A 27,015-nucleotide genomic window follows, 5' to 3' on the forward strand; every position below is an offset into this window, starting at 1 on the left:
AGTGAGCTGATAAATGAAGTTTCTCACAATGTGGGGCGATATGGAAGGTGTTAGAAGGTTGAGAATATTCATCATAGCAATTATTGAAAGTGTTTTCACTGACATCATACACCCAGATTATATTTCAAACCCACAGCACAGAGATGAAGAAGTGACTGGGCTAAATCACGGGCCGCTGTTTTTTTTTTTTTTTTTTTGCAGTTGTTGAAAATGAAGAATGACGGATTCAGAATAGTGGGCAAGCACAATTTATTATTCCATTGGCTCATTTAGTTTTAAATTAACTGATCTCAGTAACTTTTTAACATTCTAATAATAATAATGCCATGCCACTGATTGAAAGTGTTTGATTTTTGTTTTTCATGCATGTATAAATGGAAAGTTAAAATGACAATGTAAAAGTAAACAATTTGTTTGTAAAACAGACTGCTTAAAATAGAGGTACAGTACAAAACAAACAGGTATTGTGCTTGGCCTATATGAACTCTGGACATCAATGGTAGTTCTACAGGTAGAGGTTAAGGAGTTTAAGAACATTCTAGAAACACCACAATGCATTTGGGGGGATTAAAAGTTGACATTTTTAGAATTTTAGGCAAATAACGAAAAATAAAAAGCTAATATCTACTTGACAGAGAGATTTTTGAAACAGTGGTGAGCCTATTCATATTTATTCATATCGATAGAGTTGTATGAAAATTACAGTACAGACACAAGTATTTTTAATTACAATACTCTGTCTAAAAGGTACCCATTGGGATACAGGGGACAGGGACAGCTATGAATCTGTTAGACATTGCCATCTTTATCATTCTTGATTCAGCAGCAATTTCCTATGTTTCCACTTCTCATTGGCATCACCTAGGAAAACGATCCCCACTGGCCCCATTCCCAATCCCGCCTCCTCACTCCTGCTGAGACCTGAACTTGTGGCACAAGAGAACAGAGTAATGACTCACTAAATCACTGTGCTTTAGTGCAGTGGCCTCTTTATTATGCTATTTAATCACTAAGGAAAACCACTACCATTTCAGGAGGCATATAGGATTCAGCAGCATTAGCTATTAGTCATTAATTGACACTGTGCATCTGATACCAGAATGGAAGGTCAAAATTCATATTGTTGACTTGTGTTTTGTGTGACAATGCTCTTTACTTTTACAACAATCTGGTACTTGGTATCAACAGGTACTGTACAAGCAAGAAAACGGAGGTCAAACTACCAAAGTTACCAATATCTTTGTACTGTTTCTCTTTCAGAAAATACACAAAAGCTGTAAAATGAGATCAGGCTGGTCCTTGTAATAGCATGTCTCTAACAGGTTCTGTGTAAATCACTATCAATATAATTAGGAGGGGTTTTCAAAAAGTTCTAAACTCTCATAGAAACGTTCTTTATGTGCATGTTCATTTGCAAACAGGGGTGAGCAAAAGGAGGGCACACAATAAGCAGGTAGATATGTTTTTTGATCAGTAACCACAGTGCTTAGTGTGTGTGTCCAGTGACTCCTCACTCATACACAGACCTGCCTGTAATGGAGGAGGGCTCTACAGGTACAGTATAAATGTTTCTCTCAGCACAGCTGCTAAAGGTATGAAAACATGCAATCAAATGGCTGCTGTTTGTTTTCTGAATTTGTTTTGAATGACAATGATCATTGGATGCCATTTTCAGATATTGTGTAGCTTTTGGATAGCATAAGGAAATTACTGCATCAGCCTGTGTGAATATTTTAGATATGAATGCAGCATGACGGTACCCCCCCTCCCCTCCCCAAATAAAAGCTAAAATGGTATTATTTAATTTCGATATCCTGTTAACAGGGGGGGGGTATCTCAGTTGTCTTGTCATTATCCAGACAATAAGGCCTTTATCAAGCAGCCACAGCAGATTTGAGACAATGTTTAAAGGTAGCACGCACAATCAAACTCAATACATTCATTTCTTATTTGCTCTAGTCGGGGGGGGGGGCGTTGTTCTGAACTACTGAATGTAAATAATAATGTGAATGCTGCTCCATAAGGGGCCATTTGCATAGTAATCCATTCTTCTTCTGATGACAATAACATACTCGAAAAGGTTATCATAGTTATGCATAACATCAAAGAAAACAGGAGCTTTTTGTCTTTAGAATCCCAGAGAGGGTGTTGTGTGAAAAGGGCAATGCAGAAAAACGATAAAGAATAAAGAATATTAAAAAAAAAAAAAAATACATGCTGTACAACCCTTTTTCCACATGCCAAATATTTCCAACCTTTGACACTTGTAAAATCTTCTAATTCAGTGGTGCACTGGTATGCTGAATCAAAAGGTCATATCAGACAGGTCGATAGAGGGTTCAGGCACTTATAAAAGATGGACTTTTGGGTTATAGCAACATGCGTTTCCATTGTTCTTTTACTTTGCCTGAATCTAAATCTGTCTGGAAGCCAGACACTATTAAGTACAGCAGATTATCGACTATCTCTTCAGTATTTAAATAAATACAAAATGTACAATCCAGGCCACACACACAGGCAGAATGGAAGGATATATACAGTATATACTGTAGCTGCCTTTTTTATTTATTTGATATCTAACTTTATTAACATTTTTATTGGACAAAGTCCTTCATCCCAATCAAAAATGCATTTTCTGTACTGTACACCATGATTTTAAAGCCATATTACAGCTGTATGTACAGTCATTTTTGGAACTGGACAGAACAGAGGGAATTAGCAGGGATTCAAACCACAACATAAATTGCTATCCTACTTTTTCCTTGTTGTTGGCTTGTGGGGTTGAGGCTAAAACAGGTGAGCTGTTTTAAATACATGTAGAAGTTACTGAACCTTAGTCTCATGAATGTAGAAAAAGCTGTTCAAATGAGTATAACTTTCAGTGAATGCAGTCAGTATCACTGATGGGTTCATAATTCCAGCTGCACAGAAAGTTAATTCTATAGTGTGGTGGCAGGATAAACAACAACAGTCAAAATAAGAAGAAAATGAAACAGACAAACATTATAATGGACTTGTTAGAAAGCTGTTGTGGGCTTGGTTATTGCCCATTTACCCTAGAAACACCTCAGGCAGTACAACCCTACAGAGCAGCCCTCTCCTACATGCTGGTCAACATGAATTACAGTACTCCAATGCTCATTGTTATTATCCCCAGCTAGGAATGAAATCCCCAGCAGAGGGGAATTAGTGGAGGCGGACATGTGTCCGTGTGTCCGTCCATATGTCACACGTCACATATTTCCATATATCTGGATAACTGCTTATCCAATTGTCATGAAACTGCATTAACATTAGTTATAGTGAGTATCAAATTCTGGGGATACATGGAGTTGTCTGTCTGTCCATTCATCTATCCAGCTGTATGTCACACCTACATTTTTGCATCTATCAGGAGAATCGCTTATTTTATACTATTATACTGTTGATATCAGTCATGGTCATCAACTTTTTCATCATAATGATCTGATTTTGAATATACAGGGATGTGTGTTACTAACATACTTGTTTAGAAATGTATTTAGTTCACTTTTCCATTTTGTGGTTGTTCAAAGTCAGTAATACCTAATTAAAAACATGGGAAACAATACTTGCTTTCAGAATAAGCTGTATCTGTCGTCACTGTTAGACAACATGCAAGATATAGAATAAGTCACTGAAACTCATGCTGCATGGCTTATAAAGTCAAATACTATGCAGCACACGGTATTAAATAATCTACCTCCTAATGCATTATTATTATTCTTATAGATTATATGAGGTCACAACTTGTATGTCTGGACTGTCTCAGACAGGCCACGCAGGCACCGTTTACATTTGTGAAAAGCTTTGACTCTGTCCAGAGCCTACCGATGTTGAACACCAGCACTTCCTCTTTGATCTGGGGGCATGAATCATAAAAGCCTGACCTGAGTTCACTGCATTAAAAGAGAAGAAGGAAGGAAATGGGGGGAGGGAGAAAAAGTAGAAAGGCGGGTTTGATAAAGCATCACATGCAGGACTCTCATGATAGAAACAGGTGTTGCCTTTGATTAGAATGAAATGACATCATCCGAACAAAGCCACAACCAGACACAAATACATTTGCAGATATAATGCTATTCTAATGAGAGCCAAATTGACAATGCAGATCCAAGAAAAGCAGAGGGGACTGCAAAAGGTCTGGGCTTTTTGTTTGCTAAGTGTCTCACTTCATCATCTGTGAAACCAATAACAGGGCTGGGAAGACCTTTGAAGCAGGGAGTGTGTGGGATTGCTGCGTGGCTACCTCTGATGTCAGATCCAATATTCTGATTGCAAGCTATTTCCTGGATTAAGATCATGTTTGTCAGGCAAGAGGGAAGTCATCCGCATATTGTATATCACAGAGCAGACATCCTAATTACAGCATCCCATCAAATCACTGATAAAAAACCTCTCATTCATAGCGTGCACACAAATCTGTATTCTTCTCTAGCACAAGAGCTGATTGTTGTTACACTACTATAAAATCATAAAGAACACATGAATAGGTCCTTTGTAATTTGAGAACTCTTAAGAATACTTTCATGTACAACGGTATGCATCAGTCGGCCTCATGATAGCTTGCTAACCTCTAGCAGATAATAAGCCAACATATTTCATAATCACACACCTAAACTACAGTTTCAAGAATTAACACTTCTAAATAAGGAAGGCTTTTCACACATCTCACAACTTTCTCTGCATTGTATTTCTAATTGACTTTGCAGGCCATATGCATACATTTTTATCAACTACATATAGAAATAAGAGCATTAGTGAGGAGATATTTGTTTATGGTAATAAATTGTATGAGCTGGGTTTTTAAAATGTCATGACTTATTTTAAGTTTTTGTTTCTTAGAGGCTTGGCTAACAGTTGGGTGATAAATTGATGGCTTTGCTCTTGGATGTTTATCGTATTATTCAGTTGTGGTTTTACAACAAAATAAGACAAGAGTAAATTCGTACACACAGTTACAAATCTGAAGGCAGGCCCCAAGGATTATCTACTGTGCTGTGATGACCTTCTGCATCCTTCTAAAAATAAAAGAAAGAGCTTGCATTCCTTATCAACCCACAGACCAGCCAGAGAACCGGTGATCTAAATATCTGGCTTCTCCACATTGCTTTGGCAATGGGTTCATTTTCTCTTCTGGAAGGACCACCCCAGACTGCAGCAAAATGCTTATTAATTCTCTGCGGTTATTCAATTTGGACAATAATTTGGGAAAAGTATTCCAATTATTCAATATTGGGCCAAATGTTGTCAATAGTCCCCAAAGAACTGACCTGAGACCACCACTCATATTCAAATATTTTAACTGCCTCAAGGAATGTCTGACTTCTCCTATGACAGTGTTTTGAAGGTGTATTCTCATTTTGTTGCACTATGTAAAAAAAAGGTCCTATTATACTTTTTTATCGCTCCAACATAATTTATTTCATAATGAGAGCATATTTTTTTCTTACTGAGACACTATAAAGGTAAACATGGAACCAGGAAATAAAGCAAGCATCTCATAAAATGTGTCATTAGAGTCTTTAACACTAGTACTTGGTTGTAGTTTGAAGACAAGGCAGATAAGGCATGTTTGCAAACCACAAGAGTGGTGAATATTTAGTCATTCATGGCGTTAGACTGGAATTTGGGATGTCTGCAAACAATTCAGTAGTGCTTATAAGGTGTTTAGGTTCAGAATTTGGGGTGACCTCCAAGATGGTGGCGGTGTAATCCTAATTACTTAACAACCAGTAAAATGATTCGACCAAATGTCAAACCATTTTAGAACCATTCCACTGCTCAGATAACTATAACATGACCTATCTAGTGCTACAGTAATTCATTGCAACTTCACATCGCTAAATTAAAATCTTTGTAGAAGCATTTTACCACCACATAATGTTGAATTGTTAACCTAATCTAAGAGAAAGCACTTCGGTAGAGTGATAAAACACAGATTCTACATGGGAAATTGTGAACCTGTAACTGATGCTTATGAATGTCAATCTCTTACAAATGTGTATACTTGTTTATCAAATTAGATTGCAAAAATCTAATGTTTTCTGAAGAAAATAATTGAAAAATCATCCTCAGGTGAACCACTGTAGTTCCATTGCCTTATCTTTCTTTAAAAGACCACACTTTTTTGTAGTTTACACAACTTTTTTTTTTTTTTTTTTTATAAATTTAGTCGTTGCCAATTATTTTTATTATTTTCTCCCAATTTGGAATCGCCAATTATTTTATTATGCTCCGCTCACCGCTACCACCCCAGCGCTGACTCGGGAGGGCGAAGACGAACACACGCTGTCCTCCGAAGCGTATGCCGTCAGCCGACCGATTTTTTTCACACTGCGGACCTCACCATGCAGCCACCCAAGAGCTACAGCGTCGGAGGACAACGCAGCTCTCGGGCAGCTTACAGACAAGCCCGCAGGGGCCCGGCCAGACTACAGGGGTCGCTGGTGCGCGGTGAACCGAGGACACCCTGTCCGACCTAGACCACCCTCCCCCCGGGCGGCGCTTGGCCAATTGAGCGCCAAGCCCTAGAAGCTCCCTTCCTCGGTCGGCAAAGGAATAGCAATGGACTCGAACTAGCGACGTCCAGACTATAGAGCGCATCCTGCACTCCACGTGGAGCGCCTTTACTGGATGTGCCACTCGGGAGCCCCCACAACTTATCATTTTAACAATATATTTATTGTCACTATTTATTCTCAAATCTGCTTTAACCTGGGCACCTCCGGTCTTGGAAGCTAGTTTATTATTTAAGCAGCTGCTAATATATTAAGGAAAATTATGTGTTATGTTAATATGCCTGACAAAGGGGCAGTGTATATTTTATAACATTTTGGTTGTTTTACTGTAAATTGTCCATATAAACCAATCATGTTTTTTTTTTAAATCCAGGCTCAGAATCAAAATTGAGAGAGATTATTTTGATTCCATCCCTTTTTAGATTTAAAACAACCCCAAGAATTTAGCCCTGTAGAATGTACAGGCACTTGCTTTTGAAATTGTGTTTGGCAGTGGGGTCAAGCAACAACAGACACACAGTCTGTAGTTTTCTCAGGCTGCTAGATAATTAAGAGAATCATGTATTTTAATAGACCACATCCACTTGGCTGCAGTTTAGATGACAATTGCAGAGTAATTTGATTCCCAAAACTGGATTGAAAACAAGGGACTTTGAAATTAATGACTTTTTTTATTTATTTTTTTAAGGGGGTTTGAATTCTGTTAGTTCATGGAAACTTTTTTATTGGCAATACTGTAAATGGGGAGTGTTTATTTTTTAACTATACAATAGAAGTAGGTGCAGCTTTAAATACTTCAGAAGCACCAAACCCATTCAATCAATGTTGTTCTGAGTAATACCCAAGATAAGATTGAAATTGATTCTTCATTAAACATAATTAAATGTCCTCATGCGTAAGGGCACTTTTGCCATTCCTGCTCCCTCCAGCTTTTTTTAAACAAAATGAAATGCACTTGTTAGCCAAGCCAAGTTTTTTGCCATTGGCTGTACAGTATTATGTTCATTCCCTAAGTTGCTATAGAAATACCTTCTTGGTCAGAGGAAGGATTTCAATTCTAGTTCATAAATGTCTACTCAAAGCATGTGACAAACAATGCTTGCATGTACTGGCATGCATGAGCTATAACTTACACAGACATTACCCAAACCAATGGGGACCTGTTTCATATTATTAATTATATTTAACACAGTAGTTTTACAGAACTACAGTATATTAATAGTATATTGTATACTGTTAAATATTTGTTTGCAGGAGCAACATATGCCACTATAAGAATAATTTTGAAAAGAAAAAAAACATTAAGTTATATGAACTGGAAACACTGTTTAAATGCATAACCTAAAACAGTGAAAAATTTCTGCCACAAAAGTCGGCCAATGGCAGTGTTGCAGTGTTGGATTTTGGAGGCCAATCTGATTAGCAAACAAGATCATCCCACTGCAGACTAAGCTATATATATATATATAAGTATTTTCTTTTGGACACAACCCATATCAAATGTCTTAAGATAACATGCCTCAATAATTAGCGTTTGATCTCTTAAAAACAAATTATAGAGGCTGCATTTCCTGTAACATCAGTATCTGGAATTACATGTTTTTTTCTGAACATAAAATTATTATTATTCATTTCAGGAAGAAGGAAGAAGAAACATTAAAATAATAAGCATTCCAAACAGCAATTAAGGGGAAAATGGACTGTGCCATTCACTGTTAGTCTTATTGGATGACAGGACCTGCACTATCATGATGGGATCAAAACAATTTAAAGTAAAAATAGAAAAAATAGAAAATCATCTTGTTTTCTAATCCAGTTTCAATTAACCTGAGACATTAATGAGGCAATTAAAACATGTATGCTTCTCATCAGAGTACATTGTCTGTAAAATTAGTATGCAGGGCCTTCAGCTGTTTACCAATTCATTCAGTTACAAAAATAAATTTAAATAAAACCACATTCAGTAAAGTTTTTGAGCTTGATTGTTTCATGGTCATTCAAAATTTGTTGAACATGGTTTGGCTGTCATGCTATGGTCTGGCCATGACTAACCACACTAAATGATGACTAAAGCAGAGTATGGTGGTTTAAACATGATATACACACATTGTGTAAGAAAGCATACTGTTCTCATCTTTACATCAAAAGATGTTTATGAAGTTATTCCTGAGGAAATGATGACAAACCAATGCACTGATATAGCGTGTCTTCATAATTGCATAGTCCCTGGGAAATATGGGTATAAAATCAGGAGTTTGCTGGTTTATTGGTAATCTTGAAAAGTCTGTAAGAGGCTACAAGTGAATAATGAAAGGTAATGACTGGTGCAAAATCAAGGCAGTTATTGTGTTCATCGTGTGCCGTGTGACAGAGAGAATCAGAACGAGGAGTCTAGAAACAACAGGTAAAGAATCTAGCCACATTGTTACGTTAATGTAATGTAAGTCAAGCAGCGATTTATTAATAACAATATATGAAACAACAGGCTGAATATTTTGAGATTCTCACATTTTTTATTTGAATTAACTGTATTAAAGTTACAGGGGTCTATTAAATTGATCTTGATATGTATTTTTTGTATACAACTAAGTCGCCCTGGGTAAGGGAGTCCTCTAATAAATAAATAAATACTAATAATTAACATGTTGAATGTATCATGTACAATTTTACACTAGCTTAGATCTTTATGCATACTTCGGAAAGCAGACCTTATGAAACTGTTTGCTTATTGCAAGCTTGCATTTAAAAGTTGACTGGACAAGCTTCCTCCCTCCATGAAAATTACACAGAACAGGTGACGACAGCCTATTACTTATTGAATTCCATAATCTCTCTCTCTCTCATATTCTGTTTACATTTAAAATCTGCACCCCATTAAAGCATGCAGTAAGCAATCAGGAATGAAACATTAGATTGAATTGAAAATTATCACATTAGGCAGTAAACTTTGCACATTTAACAGGTTTCATTGCATTTTAATCAAGAATGTTTCAAACTTCATCAGGTCAGAAAAAGACAATAATATGCTCAAACCTATAAAATAAAATATAGCTGATCATTATCGGGTGATATATTTTAGTTTATATATTATTCCCCATAAGGATCTGTTTAGTTTAGACCTCAGCAGTCCAGGCATGTGGGAGGCAAGAGGCTGGTGGATTAAGACCATCTGGAATAAATGCATTTCCCAGAGCTCCACAGTCAGCACCACACCATGGAAAGCAGATGCCAGATTTCCGTTTTCCACTTAGTCTCTAGGCTTTGCCTTCTGCATGCGGGTACTCAGAGCACTGCTCGAGCAGCTAATGGGCTGGAAGTTCACTACACGTGAGAAATTAAACAGCAGCCTCTGCTGGGATTTGAACCTGGACGGGTCTGACTTTTAACAGGACACAAATCAAAAGAAAGAAAAGTACCGGTGCTCCTCTGGGGAACGTATGGCTAGAAAGCAGCTTCTGCAACTATTGGAAACTTTTATGCCACAAATAAAACCTCCATCCCTAAGAAGCTGCAATACCAGAAGAAGAATTTGCACAAGATTCTACTGAAATTGTTTTCTTTCACATGTATTTTGTGGCAAAGAGCATTTTTAGTAAAACAAAAACAGTACTAGTGTAGTAACAAGTGTTACTAGTGTAGTAACAAGTGTTCAAGTGTAACATACTATCTGGACGCTAAGGCCTGCAAACTGAACACTTTCTTAAACAGGCACATTTTATGAACATTTTCTGTGCTTGGTTAATTCTGCAACAAGTATTAAACATACTCTCTGGCAAACTGTAATAAATGCCATTGGGGGCGATTTGCCTTGTCAAGTCTGTTAAAGAGAAGGCAAACACCAGCAGTTATAAGTACAAACTCATGAACTACAGGAGACAAATCAGCATTATATTATGGCACATCAATTAGTTGTTTACAATTTTTAAAACAAGCACATAATATAACGTACAAGAGCATTTCCCGATGTGGTAAACATTGCCTTGTTTGTTTTTCTTTAATTTGTGTTTAACCTCAAAAGTGGGGCTCAGCACTAATATTTCTATTAGCAGTCCACAAAGTGCCAAAACTTCAAAGGCTCCTCCACAACTTGCTTTCTCATTAAACAGAAAGTTCTGTGTCCTTGCATTTGTGTAACTGTGTAAATCAACCATGATATTCACATGTTCTTTTAAGAAAGGCCAAGGGTGCCATTCTATTTTCTGTGCCCTGCTTTCATATTTATGCCTTTCATTTCCAGTTCATTGCCTCTGCCTCAGTAACACTATCCATCAACACTTTTATCCTCCCAGCTCCTACAAAGGGACATAAAAATATCTTCCATGCAGGAGGAATATTGCAGCAAATAAAAATAAACAACAAAGTTTTTTTTATTAATCTGCCACAATAATAAACTATTTAATAAAACAATACAGTTTAAATAAGATCATTTGCATCACTCACACTAATGGGGTATACAATAGTATTGATCAGAAGAGCTTAGAGAGCTGTCTGAATCCAACACCGTGGAGCTGAGAATACTGTGAGAAACACAAAAATGTGTTTGAAAATGTAATTGATACATTTATTAAAGGATACAGTATATGAGTGAAGGACTAGAAGCACTACATAATGATATCCTTCAAACAGCTGTATGGTTTAAGGAACATTTTCAAAGTCCCATTTCTTAAGTATTAATAAACATTTTCTTAGATTAAACAGCGCTTTGAAAACTGAGAATAAACATCCAGCCTTCTGTAAAGCTTCTGTAAAGTTGAGGTTCTGTTACAGGCTAGTTGATATTACAGGCATTGTTGGGTTGTTGCTTTCTTCCATACCAGCACAATGCTCCACCTCCCTTACACTTCTACCCTTCCTCTCTCTCTCTCTGCCCCCTTTGTCAGCATAGCTTTAAATTGTGGTTCAATGCAGTCATATTTCTAGTGCCATACCCAATAAAAAGTATTAGATCTTTATCATCCAAGAACAAATTTACATAACCTGGTAGCCATCTGGAGTAAGTGACCTTTCAAAGAAGTTTACACGACTGAAAATAGGAAGACAGCATCTCAATGTTTATAAGATCTATTAGCAGTTGCAATATAGGCAGACTTTAAAAGATTTAAGTTCCCACACAGGGATGCTAAATACTGGGGGAAAAAACGTGTTTGTCATGAATATTTAGTACTGTTGGTACAATTAACCCTGGTAGCTTACTGGTTAAAACAGCATGGCAATATACACCACTAAGTTAATAACCAGTATGCTGAGCCTCCTCATTCTGTTTTTCAAAAACAAGACAGCATAACTAGGGCCTATGCCTAGTTTTAAATGTTATAAAATACAAGAACCATGGGGCCAGAACCCTGCCTTTGGGTGGTTCTGATCCACAAGGTGAAAGAAGAAAGTAAAAGCAGTCATTAAAAAAAATAAAAAAATAAAATAACTAAAAAGCTTTGTGAATCCCAGAATACAAGATAGCTTTCAGGCTTCAAATATTTTGTTTGGTACTGTTAAGTACAGACTGCTCGAATTTGTCCTAGGGTAATGCTATAAAAAGTGAAACATGGCACCTTTGTTCGGTTTGCACGTAAAACGTTACATTTGCAATCTGTTCTGCAAGCAAAATCAGATATGACTTGCTGTCTACAGGCTTTGTGCCTGTGGATTCGTGTCATTGCAACCAGGGATCAAGACAGGCGCTGCACATGTCACATAACTTTAGTGACCAATAAATCTAAAAATATAATCAAACTGAATTGCTAATGCAACTTTTTTTAAAATTAAAAGTAATCCAAAAAAAAAGCTTTAATTTACTTCACTTTAAATATAACACAACTGTAATGCTGCCCATATATGTTATATAATAAAGTACAGTGAGTAAATCTGCTTATTTCAGTGCTCATGTGCTGCCTGCACGTTCGTAAACATAGACAGCACAGGCTGCAGTTATTTACAACAGAAAATAAATAGCACGCAAAAAATAACCGTAAATGAATATAAGGATTCAAATGATCCCCATCTATCACTTCCTCCCCTACCACTTTTCTTTTATTCACTGCATTATTTCACAGACCAAAGACATTATCACAGACAGACACAGTCGCACCATCCTGTAGGTTCTATCGCCTGTAATCAATTTTATGGCTGTCTTTTTAAATCCCCGTTTCAGTAAATTGCATTTTAATAGATATTTAACCACAGCTTGATTCGTAAAGCAAAATAAATGAAAATTATGCGTGACCAGCGAAGTCCGTTTCATGTGATTATCTATTGAAGAAAATAAAGTGTATTATATATTTGTGTTATGCAGGCAACATTTTGGACGCCTTATTTGAGGGCTTTGTTCTTCTGTTAGCAAGCAGCATGTTTGCACTGTGTTTTCTTGGTGCAGTGAAGTGGCGTTCTGCAGATTGAATTCAGAAGCGTACCGTGAAACGTTTCATACTCAATACATTGTAGAAAACACCAGAACTCGTTTTTATTTGGAAACATTTTGTTTTCTCCTACGTCTGTAAGAAAATGAAGGTAGTGGCGTTAATAAGGTAATAGAAACTACAACTGTCAAGACAGTTCATTTAAACTTATTACAGTACTACTACTGTACAGTATTTTAAATTGCTAACTGTCTGGCGAAACAATTTAGTTAACATCTGTGAAGTACCAAATACCTTTTTCTTTTTCGAAAATAAAACTTAGGAAATACAAATAATAAATATATGTTTATGAACGCGTATATATTGAACATTTCAATGGTGCGTCGCTAACAGTGTGATATATATATATATATATATATATATATATATATATATATATATATATATATATATATATATATAAAGGATTGGTTATATTACATTATATATAAGGATTGGTTATATTACATTACACTTTATTTTAACCCATGGAGGTTGTAGATGAATGGTCATCCCCAAATTGCAGGCTATCTCCATTATTTTCAGCAAATCACACCCTGATCCACCATAATATATTGTGTGATCCAGTAGGAAGCCTTTGTCCCCTGAACTGTACACTATTTTTAAAATGTATAAAGTAAAGGCATTGCTAACCAAGATTTTACATCAATTATCTTACTTATTGTGTGTAATATTATCAATGGTCCCCAATTTCTTCTGTTGGAGATATGTTGGATCTGTGCTTGTACTTAAAAAAGTATTGCTGTTACCTGGTACCAAATCACTTCACGTGTTGTAATTAAAACTTAAATGGTCGAACTGAATCATGTGATGTACAGCAAGGGGGACTAGTAACTAGTAAAAAAAAAAAAAAAAAAACTTTTAAGATTGATAATGTAATTGATCTCAGTTGGATTTATACATCACAATATGAGATTGAGCTCCCCACCACAAATGAAAATGGTCTGTTTGTTAAACCGATACAGTAAGTTAACATCAGACTAATAACATCATAATATACAGAAGTATGGTCATCAAAAAGTCTTGGGCTTCCAAGTAGTCTGATAGATGACATCCATTTTTTCATGGAGTGGCATAATAATTACATTTTCATCATGATTCATTAAAATGACTAGTTTATTAGTATGCCTTGTTGGGGAGACTTATGTTTTTGCTTGTGTGAAAAAACACTAAAGACTAAACCCTTGCCTTTCAGAGTTGTACAATGCTTGTAAATTGTTTAAATGAAAGGCACAATGATGCAAGATCCAGTCAGAATGAAACTTGTTGGTAGAAACACTTCCATGCTTGCTGGCAGTATTGCACAAGAAATGAATGGGGTAGGTCTACATTTCAACCAGGAATACTGGCCATCTATACAGTCGTTCCCCTCAAATAAATAATCAAGAATTGAAGTAAAATACAGACAAATGATGTGGTCTAAAATATAGTGTCTTTTATTATATAAAGTAAACAACTGTTTATATTCTACAGCGGTGGAAAAGATAGCTGCTATAATATGATGCAGTGTGTGGCAGCTGGGCACCAGATTGTAGCTTTGGCCAACCTGAGGCCTGCAGAAAATGAGAAAGGTGAGTTTCCAATATAAGTAATTTAGCTTTAGCTCTGTGTCTGATTCCAAAGTAACAATGTAATGTGAAACAAGGTGTTTAACAAATCATTATAATTATTAGTGATTACAGTGTAATATTACTGACATGTTTCAACTTACAGTACATAATAACTATTGTGATCATGGCTGAAACACTTTGATATAAAATCAGTTACATATATTGTAGATATCCGTATGGAAGCATGTATTTTATATTTTAATGTCCTCCTATTTTAATGTTTTCACAGCTCAGTTTTGCTAATATTTTTATCTGTAGAACCTACCTATTTATTACATTTTACACAATTAATGTATAAAACAAGTAAAAAAATATTATTTGAAAATTGTTACATACTCTAATTTAAATAAAAGTTACGCAGTCTCTAGTTCTTGCTTTCCAAATTTCAGTCAGCTCCTTACTTTGCTCTTATTTCCTATTAATCCCTGTTTTTTCTATCTTGTGATTACACAGATGAGTTAGACAGCTATATGTATCAGACTGTGGGTCATCAAGCTATAGACTTATATGCTGAAGCCATGGACCTGCCTCTTTATAGACGCAGTATTGTGGGAACAAGTTTGGATATTGGAAGAGAGTACAGTGAATGTGACGGAGATGAAGTTGAAGATCTGTACCATCTCTTGAAACTTGTAAAGGTATTGAAGCGGGACATTTTGTTTTCGCATTCAGAAACAAAGCTCAGTTAAGTGTATCAGGTACATGTTTTTACACTTGGACATAAACTTCAAGTGCTAACCAGGACAACTTTAATTTCTTTCTTTTTGCATTGGTATCATGTTGCCATATACAGAAGTAAAGCAATGCATTATTTTCTATTTAAGTCATTTTTTGATCCAGATCATTTTTTGAGATTGGTTTTACTGTATACTGATGTTTGCTGTTTGACAGCTGTATGTGAGACTTATGCACAATAAACCTCCTCAGGCCAGCTCACCTGCTGACCATGAGTTATACAGTACTGTAGTTGCTTTGCTGCCAACTTAAAGAAAGGTTTGTTTGCAGGTTTTTTTTTTTTGTTTTTGTTTTTTACCAATCAAAGAAAAATGCTACACATACTGTGAATTATATATACCTCGGCTTTCTTCTAACACAAACTACATCAAATTTTCAGAGGCTTTTCCTTTCCGCCAGAAATTGCCTGACATCATGTAAACAGAAGAAAGCGTGTGTTTCCCTGTAGGTGTGTGAAGCTGTTCATTCAGCTCTGGCCCCGTTGTGGTAATGCAGAATGAATAGAGACAGGCAGGCTGGCGGTGAAGGATGGTGAGCGAGCCTCAGGGCTTTTTTTTTTGTTTTTTTTCTTTCCCTGAGAAGCTTTAGACCCTGTGATTGCCAGGTTTTCCTAATTTCCTATTTCCAGGGCACCGCCAGCATGACCTCTGCTGCTGAAAACAACGCTGTGGAACTCAGCGGTGTCTCACACGGGTTTGGAGATAGGCAGCCACAGAATTGTTTACAGAAACTGTGCACTTGCAGTACAGTCTGATAAACACACATTTCCTCCCTTTATCAGTGAGATGGCAAAATGAGAAGTATGAGTTTCCAGTTTTATTCATTCCCTTCAGCTCTTTTCCTGTTTAAAAAAAAAAAAAAGTTTAGTAATTGGGGGTTGATCTTTTCCTGTTTTAACCTTACATTCTGGAAGATTTCTTCATTTGTTTCTCATACATCTATACCAGATACTTATACTGTTATGGTTTTGTAATATAATAAAGCACCTCTAAATTGTAAAGGACACAATTAGGTGTTTAATGGGACAGGGTTTTTCTTTATTGAAGTAAAACACTCATTTGTAGTTCTAGTTTCTGCTTATTATTTTTATTATTATTGCCATCAAAATAATATATTCTTTTTATCTTATATATATATATATATATATATATATATTTTAGTTTAGCTTCAGGCAAAGCTCTATTAGGCGCCAGCAGACCTCAGCAAGCACACCTATCATGACCTGAGCACTTCCTGCCATTCAGTCAAGATAACTTTAGAAAATATCTGAAGCTGATACAACAGTGCCACCTATGGATTTTGTAAACGATCTTTAGAGTGTTTACATTAGAGGCAGCTTTTTAGAATACACATATGTTCAATATTTATAATTCTTAAGTCCCAAAAGAGTATTTTCTTTTGCCTTGTTAAGAAACAATTTAAATATTTGCAGGGCCATTTTCTGGTTAAAACAAAAGCATGCCATTCTGCAAAATCAAGTTATGGTTACACCTGACCAATTGTTAGTACTCAGTTACAGGAATGCCTTTAATGTGAGTAATTTCATCAAATGGAATTCTGGAAAGCTGATAATATATTTGCTTTAAACTTTTATTAAGATGGGGGATTTGGGTCAAAATGCATAGGGCTGGGAGGGGGCATTGATCAAAACATCTTTTTTGTAGAAATGCTTTATGGATGGCCTTGTAGGGTAGGTGTATGGTGTATCCCAACCTTAAAAATCAATAGCAAATGGCATATAGGTCAAGGGATCTTTTTTTACATCACAGCAACACATTTAGATCCCTAGTTTGCGCTTCTGGACTTTGGTAATGACAAGCTGAAGTCGACCTCCTCATAACAAATTTATAAAATGAACCCATAGAGTGACTTCTACATTTAAACTATCAGATTTGTCGGGTTTAATTAGGTTTCTCTGTACCGCAATAGCTAAAGAAAATAAAAAACACTGGGACAGTGGGTTCATGACTTAATTGTTTTATTGTTGTTTCAGGAAAGCCCATAAAACAAGTTCACAAACATGCTGTATGTGTAGGTAATCTCCTACATGGAAGCAGATAGGGTTGAAGCTGACATGTATAAATATGGAATCTGAGTTATTTCAGATTTCATTTAAGACATTTATGAGCTCTGGATGGCAAATATGTAATGTTGTGACCGTCAATACTGAAGGGTTTAAGATAGCACCTTTCCTTGTGTCAGAATGGTGGCCTGCTGTGTCAGAGCTTTGAGAGAGCAGTCTCAGTCGAGTAGTAAGAGTGCTAGTGTTGCTGAGGTCCCAGGCATTATTACACTTTTGACTTGGATAGCAGATTGTTATGGATGACATGCATAATGTTGTTTATCCACAGCTTTCATTGTAATTTGAAGAAAATCGTCTTATGCGGCTATTGACGCAGAGAAGCACGCATGAGGTTTAAACATTTTAAAATGCATAGGAACATTTTGAAAATTAGGTATTACAGGAATAAATGAGACAACATTGTCTCGGGTGTAAATCTGTATCATTACATGAAGTGGTCTAAATTTCTTATGCAGTTTTGTACATGGCTGATGATTGTATTGTGTTACAAATAGCTGACATTGTTTTCTCTTGGTGTGGAGTGCCTAGACAGGATCTATTAGACTCAGAAACATTTCCCTCAAATGCTAACAGTCCCACAAACATTAGATAAAGAGCCTTGCCTAAAGCTAAGTAATTTGTTTGTATTTTCTGCTTAATGTACTTTGCTCAATCTTGTTTAGCAATGATGGAAATAGATAGCCTTATCTCCGCTTGCCAAGGGCAGAAGAACTCTTTGGTTGTTGCAAAGAAGGGACATTTCCACAAACACAGCCGCCAAGATGAATTGTAGACCTAGCTTGGAGTTATTTGCATTACATCTTTCAAAAGCAGGTTGAGCGAATATTTAGTTTACACAGACTTCTTAAGACTAGGGATACTTTTGTGCTGTAGTTCACTAGCATGTAGCACTGATATTGCCTGATGAAATATTTGATTTCTATGCATTCAAAGAAGGGATCACATTGTTGTTTAGGGATTTCACAATGGAACACGACCAGCAAGAGACCGAAACAAGCTGGACAAGCACTGGTGTTGTTAAGGCTATTATTATCTGAAACCTAACTTTTTTTATTTAATTGCGTAATAACTAGCACAGGGATATTTCATGGTCATAAGAATAGATATGCAGTAGCAAACAGTTGATCTGGGAATTGATCAGGAACCGTTGGATTTACTCAAGGACAAGAACCTATACCCTATGGGGTGATTTTCACTCTCACAACGTGTTTGGGGGATTTGGAGTGGCTTTTTACAATTTAACATTGAATTGTGATGTTATTTGTTGATACATCCCATAAGGTTGACATTGAGCCTTGGAAATGAAGTTTGAAATAATTATAATAAAGGTAATCTTGTATTCTGCCTTAAATTCATTCCTATGTATATATCAGGTAATTTTAGTTAATTGTTATAGCTTCACACTTGACAGAAACACTATCCTTGGATAACTAATTACTGTAAATACTGCCAGTGTCTAATATTGGAAAAAAAGGGCCTATTGTAGATATACTGTACTGGTTAGCAAGTTATATCTGGTTATTTTTATATCAGGTAGAGGTAGAACTCTGGTACTGTAATGAGTTGAAAAATGCTTGTTGATAACTGCATCTTAACAGAGTAAAACAAGTAATAAACTTAGTAGAACACGTTTTAGAAACCTTTAGGTCTAAATTTGGTACTTTGGCAGTCAGCTCTTATTTTAGCATTAACCTTTCCAATTGTAGACCATCTCTTTTGTATCACTGTAATTAGGTTAATCAAGTAGTAACTCAAGTCAGACAGTTTCCTCGGTGCTTTAGGATTACATTTTTCTTTAACAAAGTAAATTTGCTTCAGTGTTGTATTAATTAGAAAGTGTGTGACCTGGGATATATTGGAACAGCAGGGGTTTATATTTTCAAGATAACAAAATGGAGACTAAACTAATTATATTTAGTGGGGGAGCCCATTACAAGCAACCATGTTGTGCAGAGTCATTGGGTGGAGAATTTAGATACGAGACAGATAACACATAAGCGATACAGAATAAACTGACTATATTATGCCTTTGGGCACACTGTCATTCATCCAGGAGATTAATAAACTTCACAGTCACCCAGGACAGTCACACTATTATAGCAAGCAAAACAAGAAAGGGACCAAAGCCTTTTAAACACAAATTATTATTATTATAATTTTTTTGGAACACTTTCTATCGATAGCGAGGTTGTTGTAAAAAAGTTTTTTATAGACTTTAGACTGTCTACTAATATATACTTTGTGTCTATCTGATATCTAAACGGTAAAACAATAAAGGCCTTGATGCACAAAACTATTAACATACTTTAGATAGTTAAGATTATTGTATGTATGTATGTATATATATATATATGTCGTCAAAGGTTTACATACCCTCTCTTTGCAACAATGTTATTTACCAGTGTGTTAAGTGTTATAAATATTGTTTGATACACTATACTTACACAGCAATGATACCTCTTGTGAGTGTGTTGAACACTCATTTGTCTTACCAAGTGGTAGTTAAAAATCTGGTGAATTGACTGAGTTAAGGCACAGGGTACCAATATTTATGACTCTAACTCTATGAAAGTCAATTGAGTTAATTCATAAATATTGGTACGGTACCCTGTGCCTTAACTCAGTTAATACACCAGATTCTTAACTACCACTTGGTAAGACAAATGAGTGTTCAACACACTTATAGGAGGTATCATTGCCGTGTAAGTATAGTATATCAAACAATATCACTGGTAAATAACATTGTTGTAAATAGAGGGGATGTAAACTTTTGACGACAACTGTATATACTGTATATATACTGATGCACAAAAGAAATGCAACACTCAGGTCTAATGGATTTAATCAAATTTTTTAAACATAGATATCAAACAAAATCACAGAAAATGTGAACAAAAACACAGATCAAAGAATCATGATACGTTTTCAGTATGAAACGTGACACAATGTCAAAATGAAAACTTTACAAAGTTAGTATCAGGTATGACCTCCCTGAGCATTAACACAATCCTGGCAGCGTTGACGCATAGACCTGATCAGCCTCTGGATAAACTGCTGTGGGATGTATCGCTGAGCAGTAAGGTTGCCCTCAATCTGCAGCAAAGGCGTTCTTGTGTTAAAGGACATTCCTCCCCACATCATCACACTTCCAGCTCCCCACCGGTTGGCTTGAACAACACAACAGTCAGCGTAACCCTCACCACGATGTCTCCACACACGTTGTCTTCCATCAGATCTGTCAAGGGCAAAACGGCATTCATCGGTGAATAAACCGCCACCTCAGATGTTCTCTGGCCCACAGAAGACGACGATTTTGTCTCTCAGCTGTCAACGTGTTACCCCTGAATGGCCTCCAAGCATGCAAATCATTTTCATGAAAACGGCGAGCTACAATCATTCTGTTGATGCGCAGGTTATTTCTAGCTGGAATTTCTCGGTACTGTAGCCACTGCAGTATGAAAATGATTACACGGATGGATCAGTCGGATGTGACGTTCCTGGGCTGGTGTGGTGACCCTCTGCCTTTTAGGACGTGGCCTGTCCCTCACAGAGCCGGTTTCCTGTAGACTAGTCTGCTGTTCGCTGTGTGTTATCGTTTTGTGTTGTGTTGTCTATATTACACCGGCCAGAGACCAGCGCTTACAACTGTATTGTCAGATTTTCTACATTTTCTTTAAATTCTCAAATTAATAAATCGATACCCGGGTAGTAAAAAGAGACCCAGGTAGTGCTGGGTAATTTAAATTTAAATTTATTTTTGGGTACCTGTGCCGATGTTTGTCTGTGCTTGATCTATTAGATTTATAACGGTATATAAAATTAAATATACAGTGTACTGTATATAATGTGTGTATGTGATTAATTAAATAGTAGCAACGGGATTGATCCTTCTTGTAATAAATCTTTCCTGAATTATATGCCTGTTTTAATGTTGTATTGACATTTCTTAATTCCACTAAAGTAAGTGATTAGTGTGTACTAAAAAAAAAAAAAAACTCACACACACAGTTGTACAGCTCTTAACGGATAGTTCTAACTGAAATTCTCTTAAATGTAATTCTAATCTTCAAAGTATTTTTAAGGGTCGAAATGTTTGTGTAAGGTTTTAGATCTTTATATTTCAAATGAGTAAATCTATTTCCATGCATGACTTTTAGTGGTTTAATTAAATGAAATGAACAATTAGTAGCAGAGGTTAATGACCTTGCATGGAGCATAAGTACTTTCATTGACACAGCACAGGGTTTAAAAGGTCTGGTTTTATGAACAATATATTTTCATTAATGCCTTTCCTGTCTAAGGGAGGACAAATGCAGCAAATTGTAAAAGACAGAGGTCCTTTGCTTTTGTTTAGTCTGCTCTTTGGGGTTTTATGTCTCGCTTGTGTTCCCATGATTGACTTACAGTGGATTTGTCATTGTATGATGTAGACACCGACTGACGTTTTTTATGGGAAAAGCTTAAATTTACAAAGCCCAACCTTCATAGTACTTTTAGAATGCCCATTACTTTAAATAATAAAGTAAAAGACCACAACACTAGTCATATAGTAGCTATAACTAGAGGATAGTGTACCTCGCAGTATAAAAAACTTGACTTTGACTCAGATTTCTCCACTCGGAATACTGTTACTGCCTGGTACATTGTATATGCTCTGCAGTTATTGCTTAAGTTAAAATAAATAAATAAATCAAACCATAAATAATCCAACTAAACTTTACGTTTTATACAGATACATTTTTGTAGAATTGGTTAAAGTAATTATTATGTTCTATTGTGCTGGGATATTTACAAGAACTGCAAACAGTTTTAGACTCATTGCTTGTGGTGATACCTTCCGAGTTTTCTTGATTATTAATCAGGACAATCCTAGTTGACAGATGTGTGAATTGAATTAATGATCAGCTTGGTATAGGCCTATGTCTAATCAGCAGTTGAAACAATATCAAGTATAATATTTGTAGCTAAGACAGTGACAAGTATATATGATCATTTTTTCTTGCAACATTTTGTAAATCGATGCTTATGACAGATTCAGTATTCAAACTTTTGCATTTTTTTAATATATATATATATATATATATATATATATATATATATATATATATATATAGATTTTTAATGGAAGAATACACTACAGAAACAAAAAAAAAACACATTATTTCAAAATTTCACAACCACAGGGTATTAATAAATGAGACATCACACTACATTTTAGAGAGGTCCTGGTGTAACATATTATTTTAATCATCATATTGGGATTTTTTTAAAAAGTTTTACAAAATCAACAGTAGCTCATTCCACAGACATGGACATATATAAGAAAACAACTAGGCAGAGGTTTGTTATCAGCATTGCATTTACAAGGCACCGATTTCTGATCAGCACTTTTTTTATCTGCAATTTGATTCACAGATAGAATACAATGTGCTTAAAAAACAAAAATCATGAAACCTCAAGCCACTACAGGGAATATTGGAAGACAGTATGATAAACCATGTTAGCAAATTAGGTCTCGATCTTCCAGTTGAAAGAGGTCTTTAAAGCTAGTACAATGAAGGGCACATGGCCGTACAGCACCTGTGTTGCTATGTGCTCCGCAGTCTGCTTTGGAGTTAGTTGCTGAAACAAGATAAGGATATCTTTTCAATTGACACATTCACGTGTACTGTTTGGGATGGCTTCATATACACTTTCTCAAAACATAAGCTAATGTGATTAGAACAACAAAAAAACATTAATGTGAAAAACAGAGATTTCAGGGCTTAATGTAGGGCTGTTCAATGATGGCTCTTGAGTCATCTACAGCTCATTGAGCACAACAATATGGTTTCTTTCATTTCGAGGTAAAATATCCCATTCAAGGCTATTACAGGTTTTGAAAAGACTAGAGGGCAATTGGTTGTTTTTTTGTATTATGTTCAGTAAAGATGCATGAAAATGTATGTAATTTTTTGTGTGTCTGTTAAGAATTCCCAGGTCATCCTTAAGGCTCTTAGTCAAAAAGGTTAAACAGCTGTGGCTTAGTGGATAGCAATATGCATATGCCCACTGCTTTTCTGTGATTTAATTACAGTAATACACAGAATCATTGAACAAATGTGGTCAGTCGACTAATCCTTGTTATATTGGAGTTCTTGACAGGAAGACAGTTTAAAAATATCCGTTATTGGTGTACAAAGAAATAAGATTCGTTCGTACCCTTTACTTGAAATACGTTCAATCCTGCTTCTCTGTAACAAAGTGTGTTTTGGTACATGAGACGTCTTGTGTGAGTGTCTCATTTTGCTGTTTTCCCCCCCCTGTCCCCAGTGAAGCCTAGGGCTGCTGTTTCTCTTGGTAGCTGATAATTTTTTTATCTGATTAGCTGACACATTTAGTAGAAATCAGCCTTAGCCCTTAGGCAGGGCATGGATTTAATTTAAAAAGTATCAAAGGTTTACACTGTGTGCTTTTTAATCATCATGTTTATCAGGCAGAGAAAAATTACAGGAAGGACCACAGGGAGAGGGTTATCTTAAGGACCAGTAGCTTGGGAAATTGCTACAAGGTAATTTACTGGCAACTTTTACATTCATTAATGTAGCATTTCCCACTTATAATTACAGCCCATGTAATATACTAATTAAGCTGGTAGAATTTGCTGTAATACGTTTATTGTTGAAGTGTGGAGCTATTCGTTGGCTCTGTAATTAGTATATCTTATGATTTCTTAATTCGAATTTTAACTAAGAAATTTGTTTTTGATTATTGACTATTGTAGTCATGTAGAATATGTATTGTTATATATGTGAGAGGGTCCATTACAGCCTTTTAAAATGTAAGCTGATTAGTTTTGTTTTGGAAAAACATTGTAAATACACAATAGTACAGTTGTATTAAAATATGTAAAACTATTTACTTAGAAGTTTATCAATCCTTTGGTCATATTAATGAAACCTGTCAATTACTGTATGAAAAACTGTGGCAAGAACAAAAATAGTAATAGTAATAATGAAAAAAACAGCGTTACCAATGCAATTCTGAGTTAAAAGGTAAAATATAGTTGAACCTTTTCACACAGTTATGTGTTTGGAATAATGTATTGCAAAGTCACTTCTAACAGGTTTTCTTCAAAATGCACCCTGGGTCAGTGAAGCCCAAGGCTAAGATTTTAGAAAGGTAAAAATAAAGGTCATTTTAATTAAATGGAATAACTTGATGAGTCAACTGTGTTAATGCAGGTTTTTCTTGATGTGCTGTCCGTTATCTGATCAAAAGCATCCAAATTGGTTTTATCCTGAGTTCGGTACATGAAAACCATGTCAAATACATTCGGTAAGATAGTATATGTTTAAGTGGTTATACACATATAAACCGTCTGTGGACTCAGGAATGCATTAAACAGAAACAGAAAGGTATCTGGGTACAATTTCCTTATCACAATTTAGCAAATATAGCTGAGAACAGTGTCTTTGAAGAAATCTTTTTTTTAAAACAAACTGCATTTACTATAGTAGAAATTCTGTTCGCTTTATAAGACAAAGTTCACTGTTACACCTAATGTTTCTTTGATCATATAGTTTGTGAAATGCAATGAATTATGTATAATTCTTAATTTCAATGTAGGAATTATTGCCCCCTTTTATTGAACTAGATGTGCAATACACTGAGGGTTAATTAGTCTCAAGAGTTTTGCACCTCTCCGTTTTTCATTTCTGGAAATTGTGGTGTTAGATACTTTTTTGATCACATTTAAAATAAAAAAAAATAAAAAAGAAGAAAAAGCATTACAATTAAGTTGCTTACCTTTTATGAAATTTGTAATTATTCTGAGTGAAAAGTAAAATATTAAAGAGCCTTGACCTGAGTTCAAAAACATATACATACAGGTGTGTGTCTTTGGTAGGATACAAACCTCGATATGTGGGTTGTGATACGATACAATTAATAAAACGTGAAACATTGTTTGTCTAAGTAGTAATGTAAAAAGTCCAAAGAAATTACAATAAAATGTCAATTGATGAAATATTTCAGCTAGCTTAATATAGCTTTAATATATGCCCCTATGAAACACTTCCATTGTATACAACAGTATAAGCCAGTAATGAGATCAGCATTACAATTCTTAATCAATCAAATAATGCCATGTTACCATTATTAACTTTCATTATTAGTAAACATATTAATGAACATGACACATAAATGCAAATAATTGTTTACATTTGACAAGAAGGATTCAACATGCTCATTCTAAATCTAAACCAAGTGTTATCCACCCTCAAAATCAAAACATTTACCAGAAAAAAAACCTTTCAATGTTGTCAAGAAGGGAATAAAACATATACAGTTTAAAGCTCTAGTGAACGATCACATTAAAAAAAAAAAAAAAAATCTCTCCATTGTTTAGCTTCTGTGTACTCTTTTATCAAGACTGTGTTGACAGTCCAGTTTTTTTGCATTATACAGTGTAATGTAGTGATATGCATTGTTCACTTAAGGTTCTTCTAAACTTGTTTGGCATTTAGACATTTTTTGTTATATATATACTTACTGTATCACCTGCTTTACTGGACACTTTCTGATGGCACACTGGTGTTTCTGTTCGAGTAGCATATTTGCAGTCTGCATTAATGTCTTGGCATCTTCTAATTGGGTGCATTTCCAGTACATTTAATTACTTTGCAGCATATTTTACAAATCGCATATGATACATCAATCTTTCTTCATGTTATATTTTGATAAACAGTTCAGTGGTTGGTCTTTTATTCAGTTATACACCAGTTGTTAAGTACTTTGAGGTCCTGAAAGGTGATAAATACATATGTGCATTCCATCTGGATTTTGAGTCTGGAAAATAAATATTTTGGTGAAAGCTTTACCACTGCAGGATGGTGATTTTTATGAATGATAATTCATTTTCTTGCATCTTCAATGACTGGACATCAGTATTACTTGTATTACTGAGTGGATCTCAGTGCTGGTGCCTATACAGGGACTGTTGTGTAAATGGGCTGTCCCACACATAGATGCTTATTACAGCATACAAAATATGCATATCCCACTTGCAAGGCAGTTTCACCCTTTTGACAATATAGGTGTTGGGGGGCAAACTTGTGATGATGGTTGATGATGAGAGGATGATCTGAAATTGAACAACACTTCTGTAATACATCCCACGTACCTGTATCCAGACATTTCATTTGTATGTAATCTTCATTGTATTACAGCGGCACTGCATGTTTAGTCATTGATCATTTATGGTAATGGTTTTTAATCTAATTTGGTTGTGTTACACACAGCCAATTAAGTGCTCACAATCACAGTTTATTTATTTAAAAAAACACCACTGTGGTGAGAGTAACAGCTGGCACAGTGCATGTTACATGCATTTAATCGTTTTATCAGACAGTCTCACTGGCTCACAGTGAACTGGTCTTCAAGGTATCCTACCATGTGAAATATGTAAACTGCTTCGTGGGTAAATGGCATTTTTTAAATATTATTCATGTTGCTTCTGTTTCTCTTTATTTCAGGAGAAGGAAGGTGTTGAAGGAGTCTCTGTGGGGGCCATTCTTTCAGATTACCAGAGGATCAGAGTAGAAAATGTGTAAGCAGAATAACGGATGCCATTGTTTTTCAATTTTTCAATGCAG

General features: G+C 35.6%; 1 protein-coding gene across 4 annotated transcripts in view; it reads left to right on the top strand.

Annotated features, from left to right (window-relative positions):
- Window positions 1–12,867: 12,867 nt before the first annotated feature.
- Window positions 12,868–27,015, top strand: part of LOC117416705 (uncharacterized) — a 57,454-nt gene continuing 43,306 nt past the window's right edge. For 2 of the 4 annotated variants that reach the window (XM_058991579.1, XM_058991581.1), the window contains exons 1-4: window positions 12,870–13,060; window positions 14,426–14,523; window positions 15,016–15,200; window positions 26,896–26,969. In XM_058991579.1, coding sequence (XP_058847562.1) covers window positions 13,038–13,060; window positions 14,426–14,523; window positions 15,016–15,200; window positions 26,896–26,969 — 380 coding nt within the window. In that variant the 5' untranslated portion in view covers window positions 12,870–13,037. Of the gene's footprint in view, window positions 13,061–14,147; window positions 14,272–14,425; window positions 14,524–15,015; window positions 15,201–26,895; window positions 26,970–27,015 lie in introns of all 4 variants that reach the window. The other 2 variants (XM_058991580.1, XM_058991582.1) reach the window with 2 other exon arrangements.

This window comes from Acipenser ruthenus, chromosome 18, assembly GCF_902713425.1.
Source record: "Acipenser ruthenus chromosome 18, fAciRut3.2 maternal haplotype, whole genome shotgun sequence".
NCBI lineage: Eukaryota > Metazoa > Chordata > Actinopteri > Acipenseriformes > Acipenseridae > Acipenser > Acipenser ruthenus.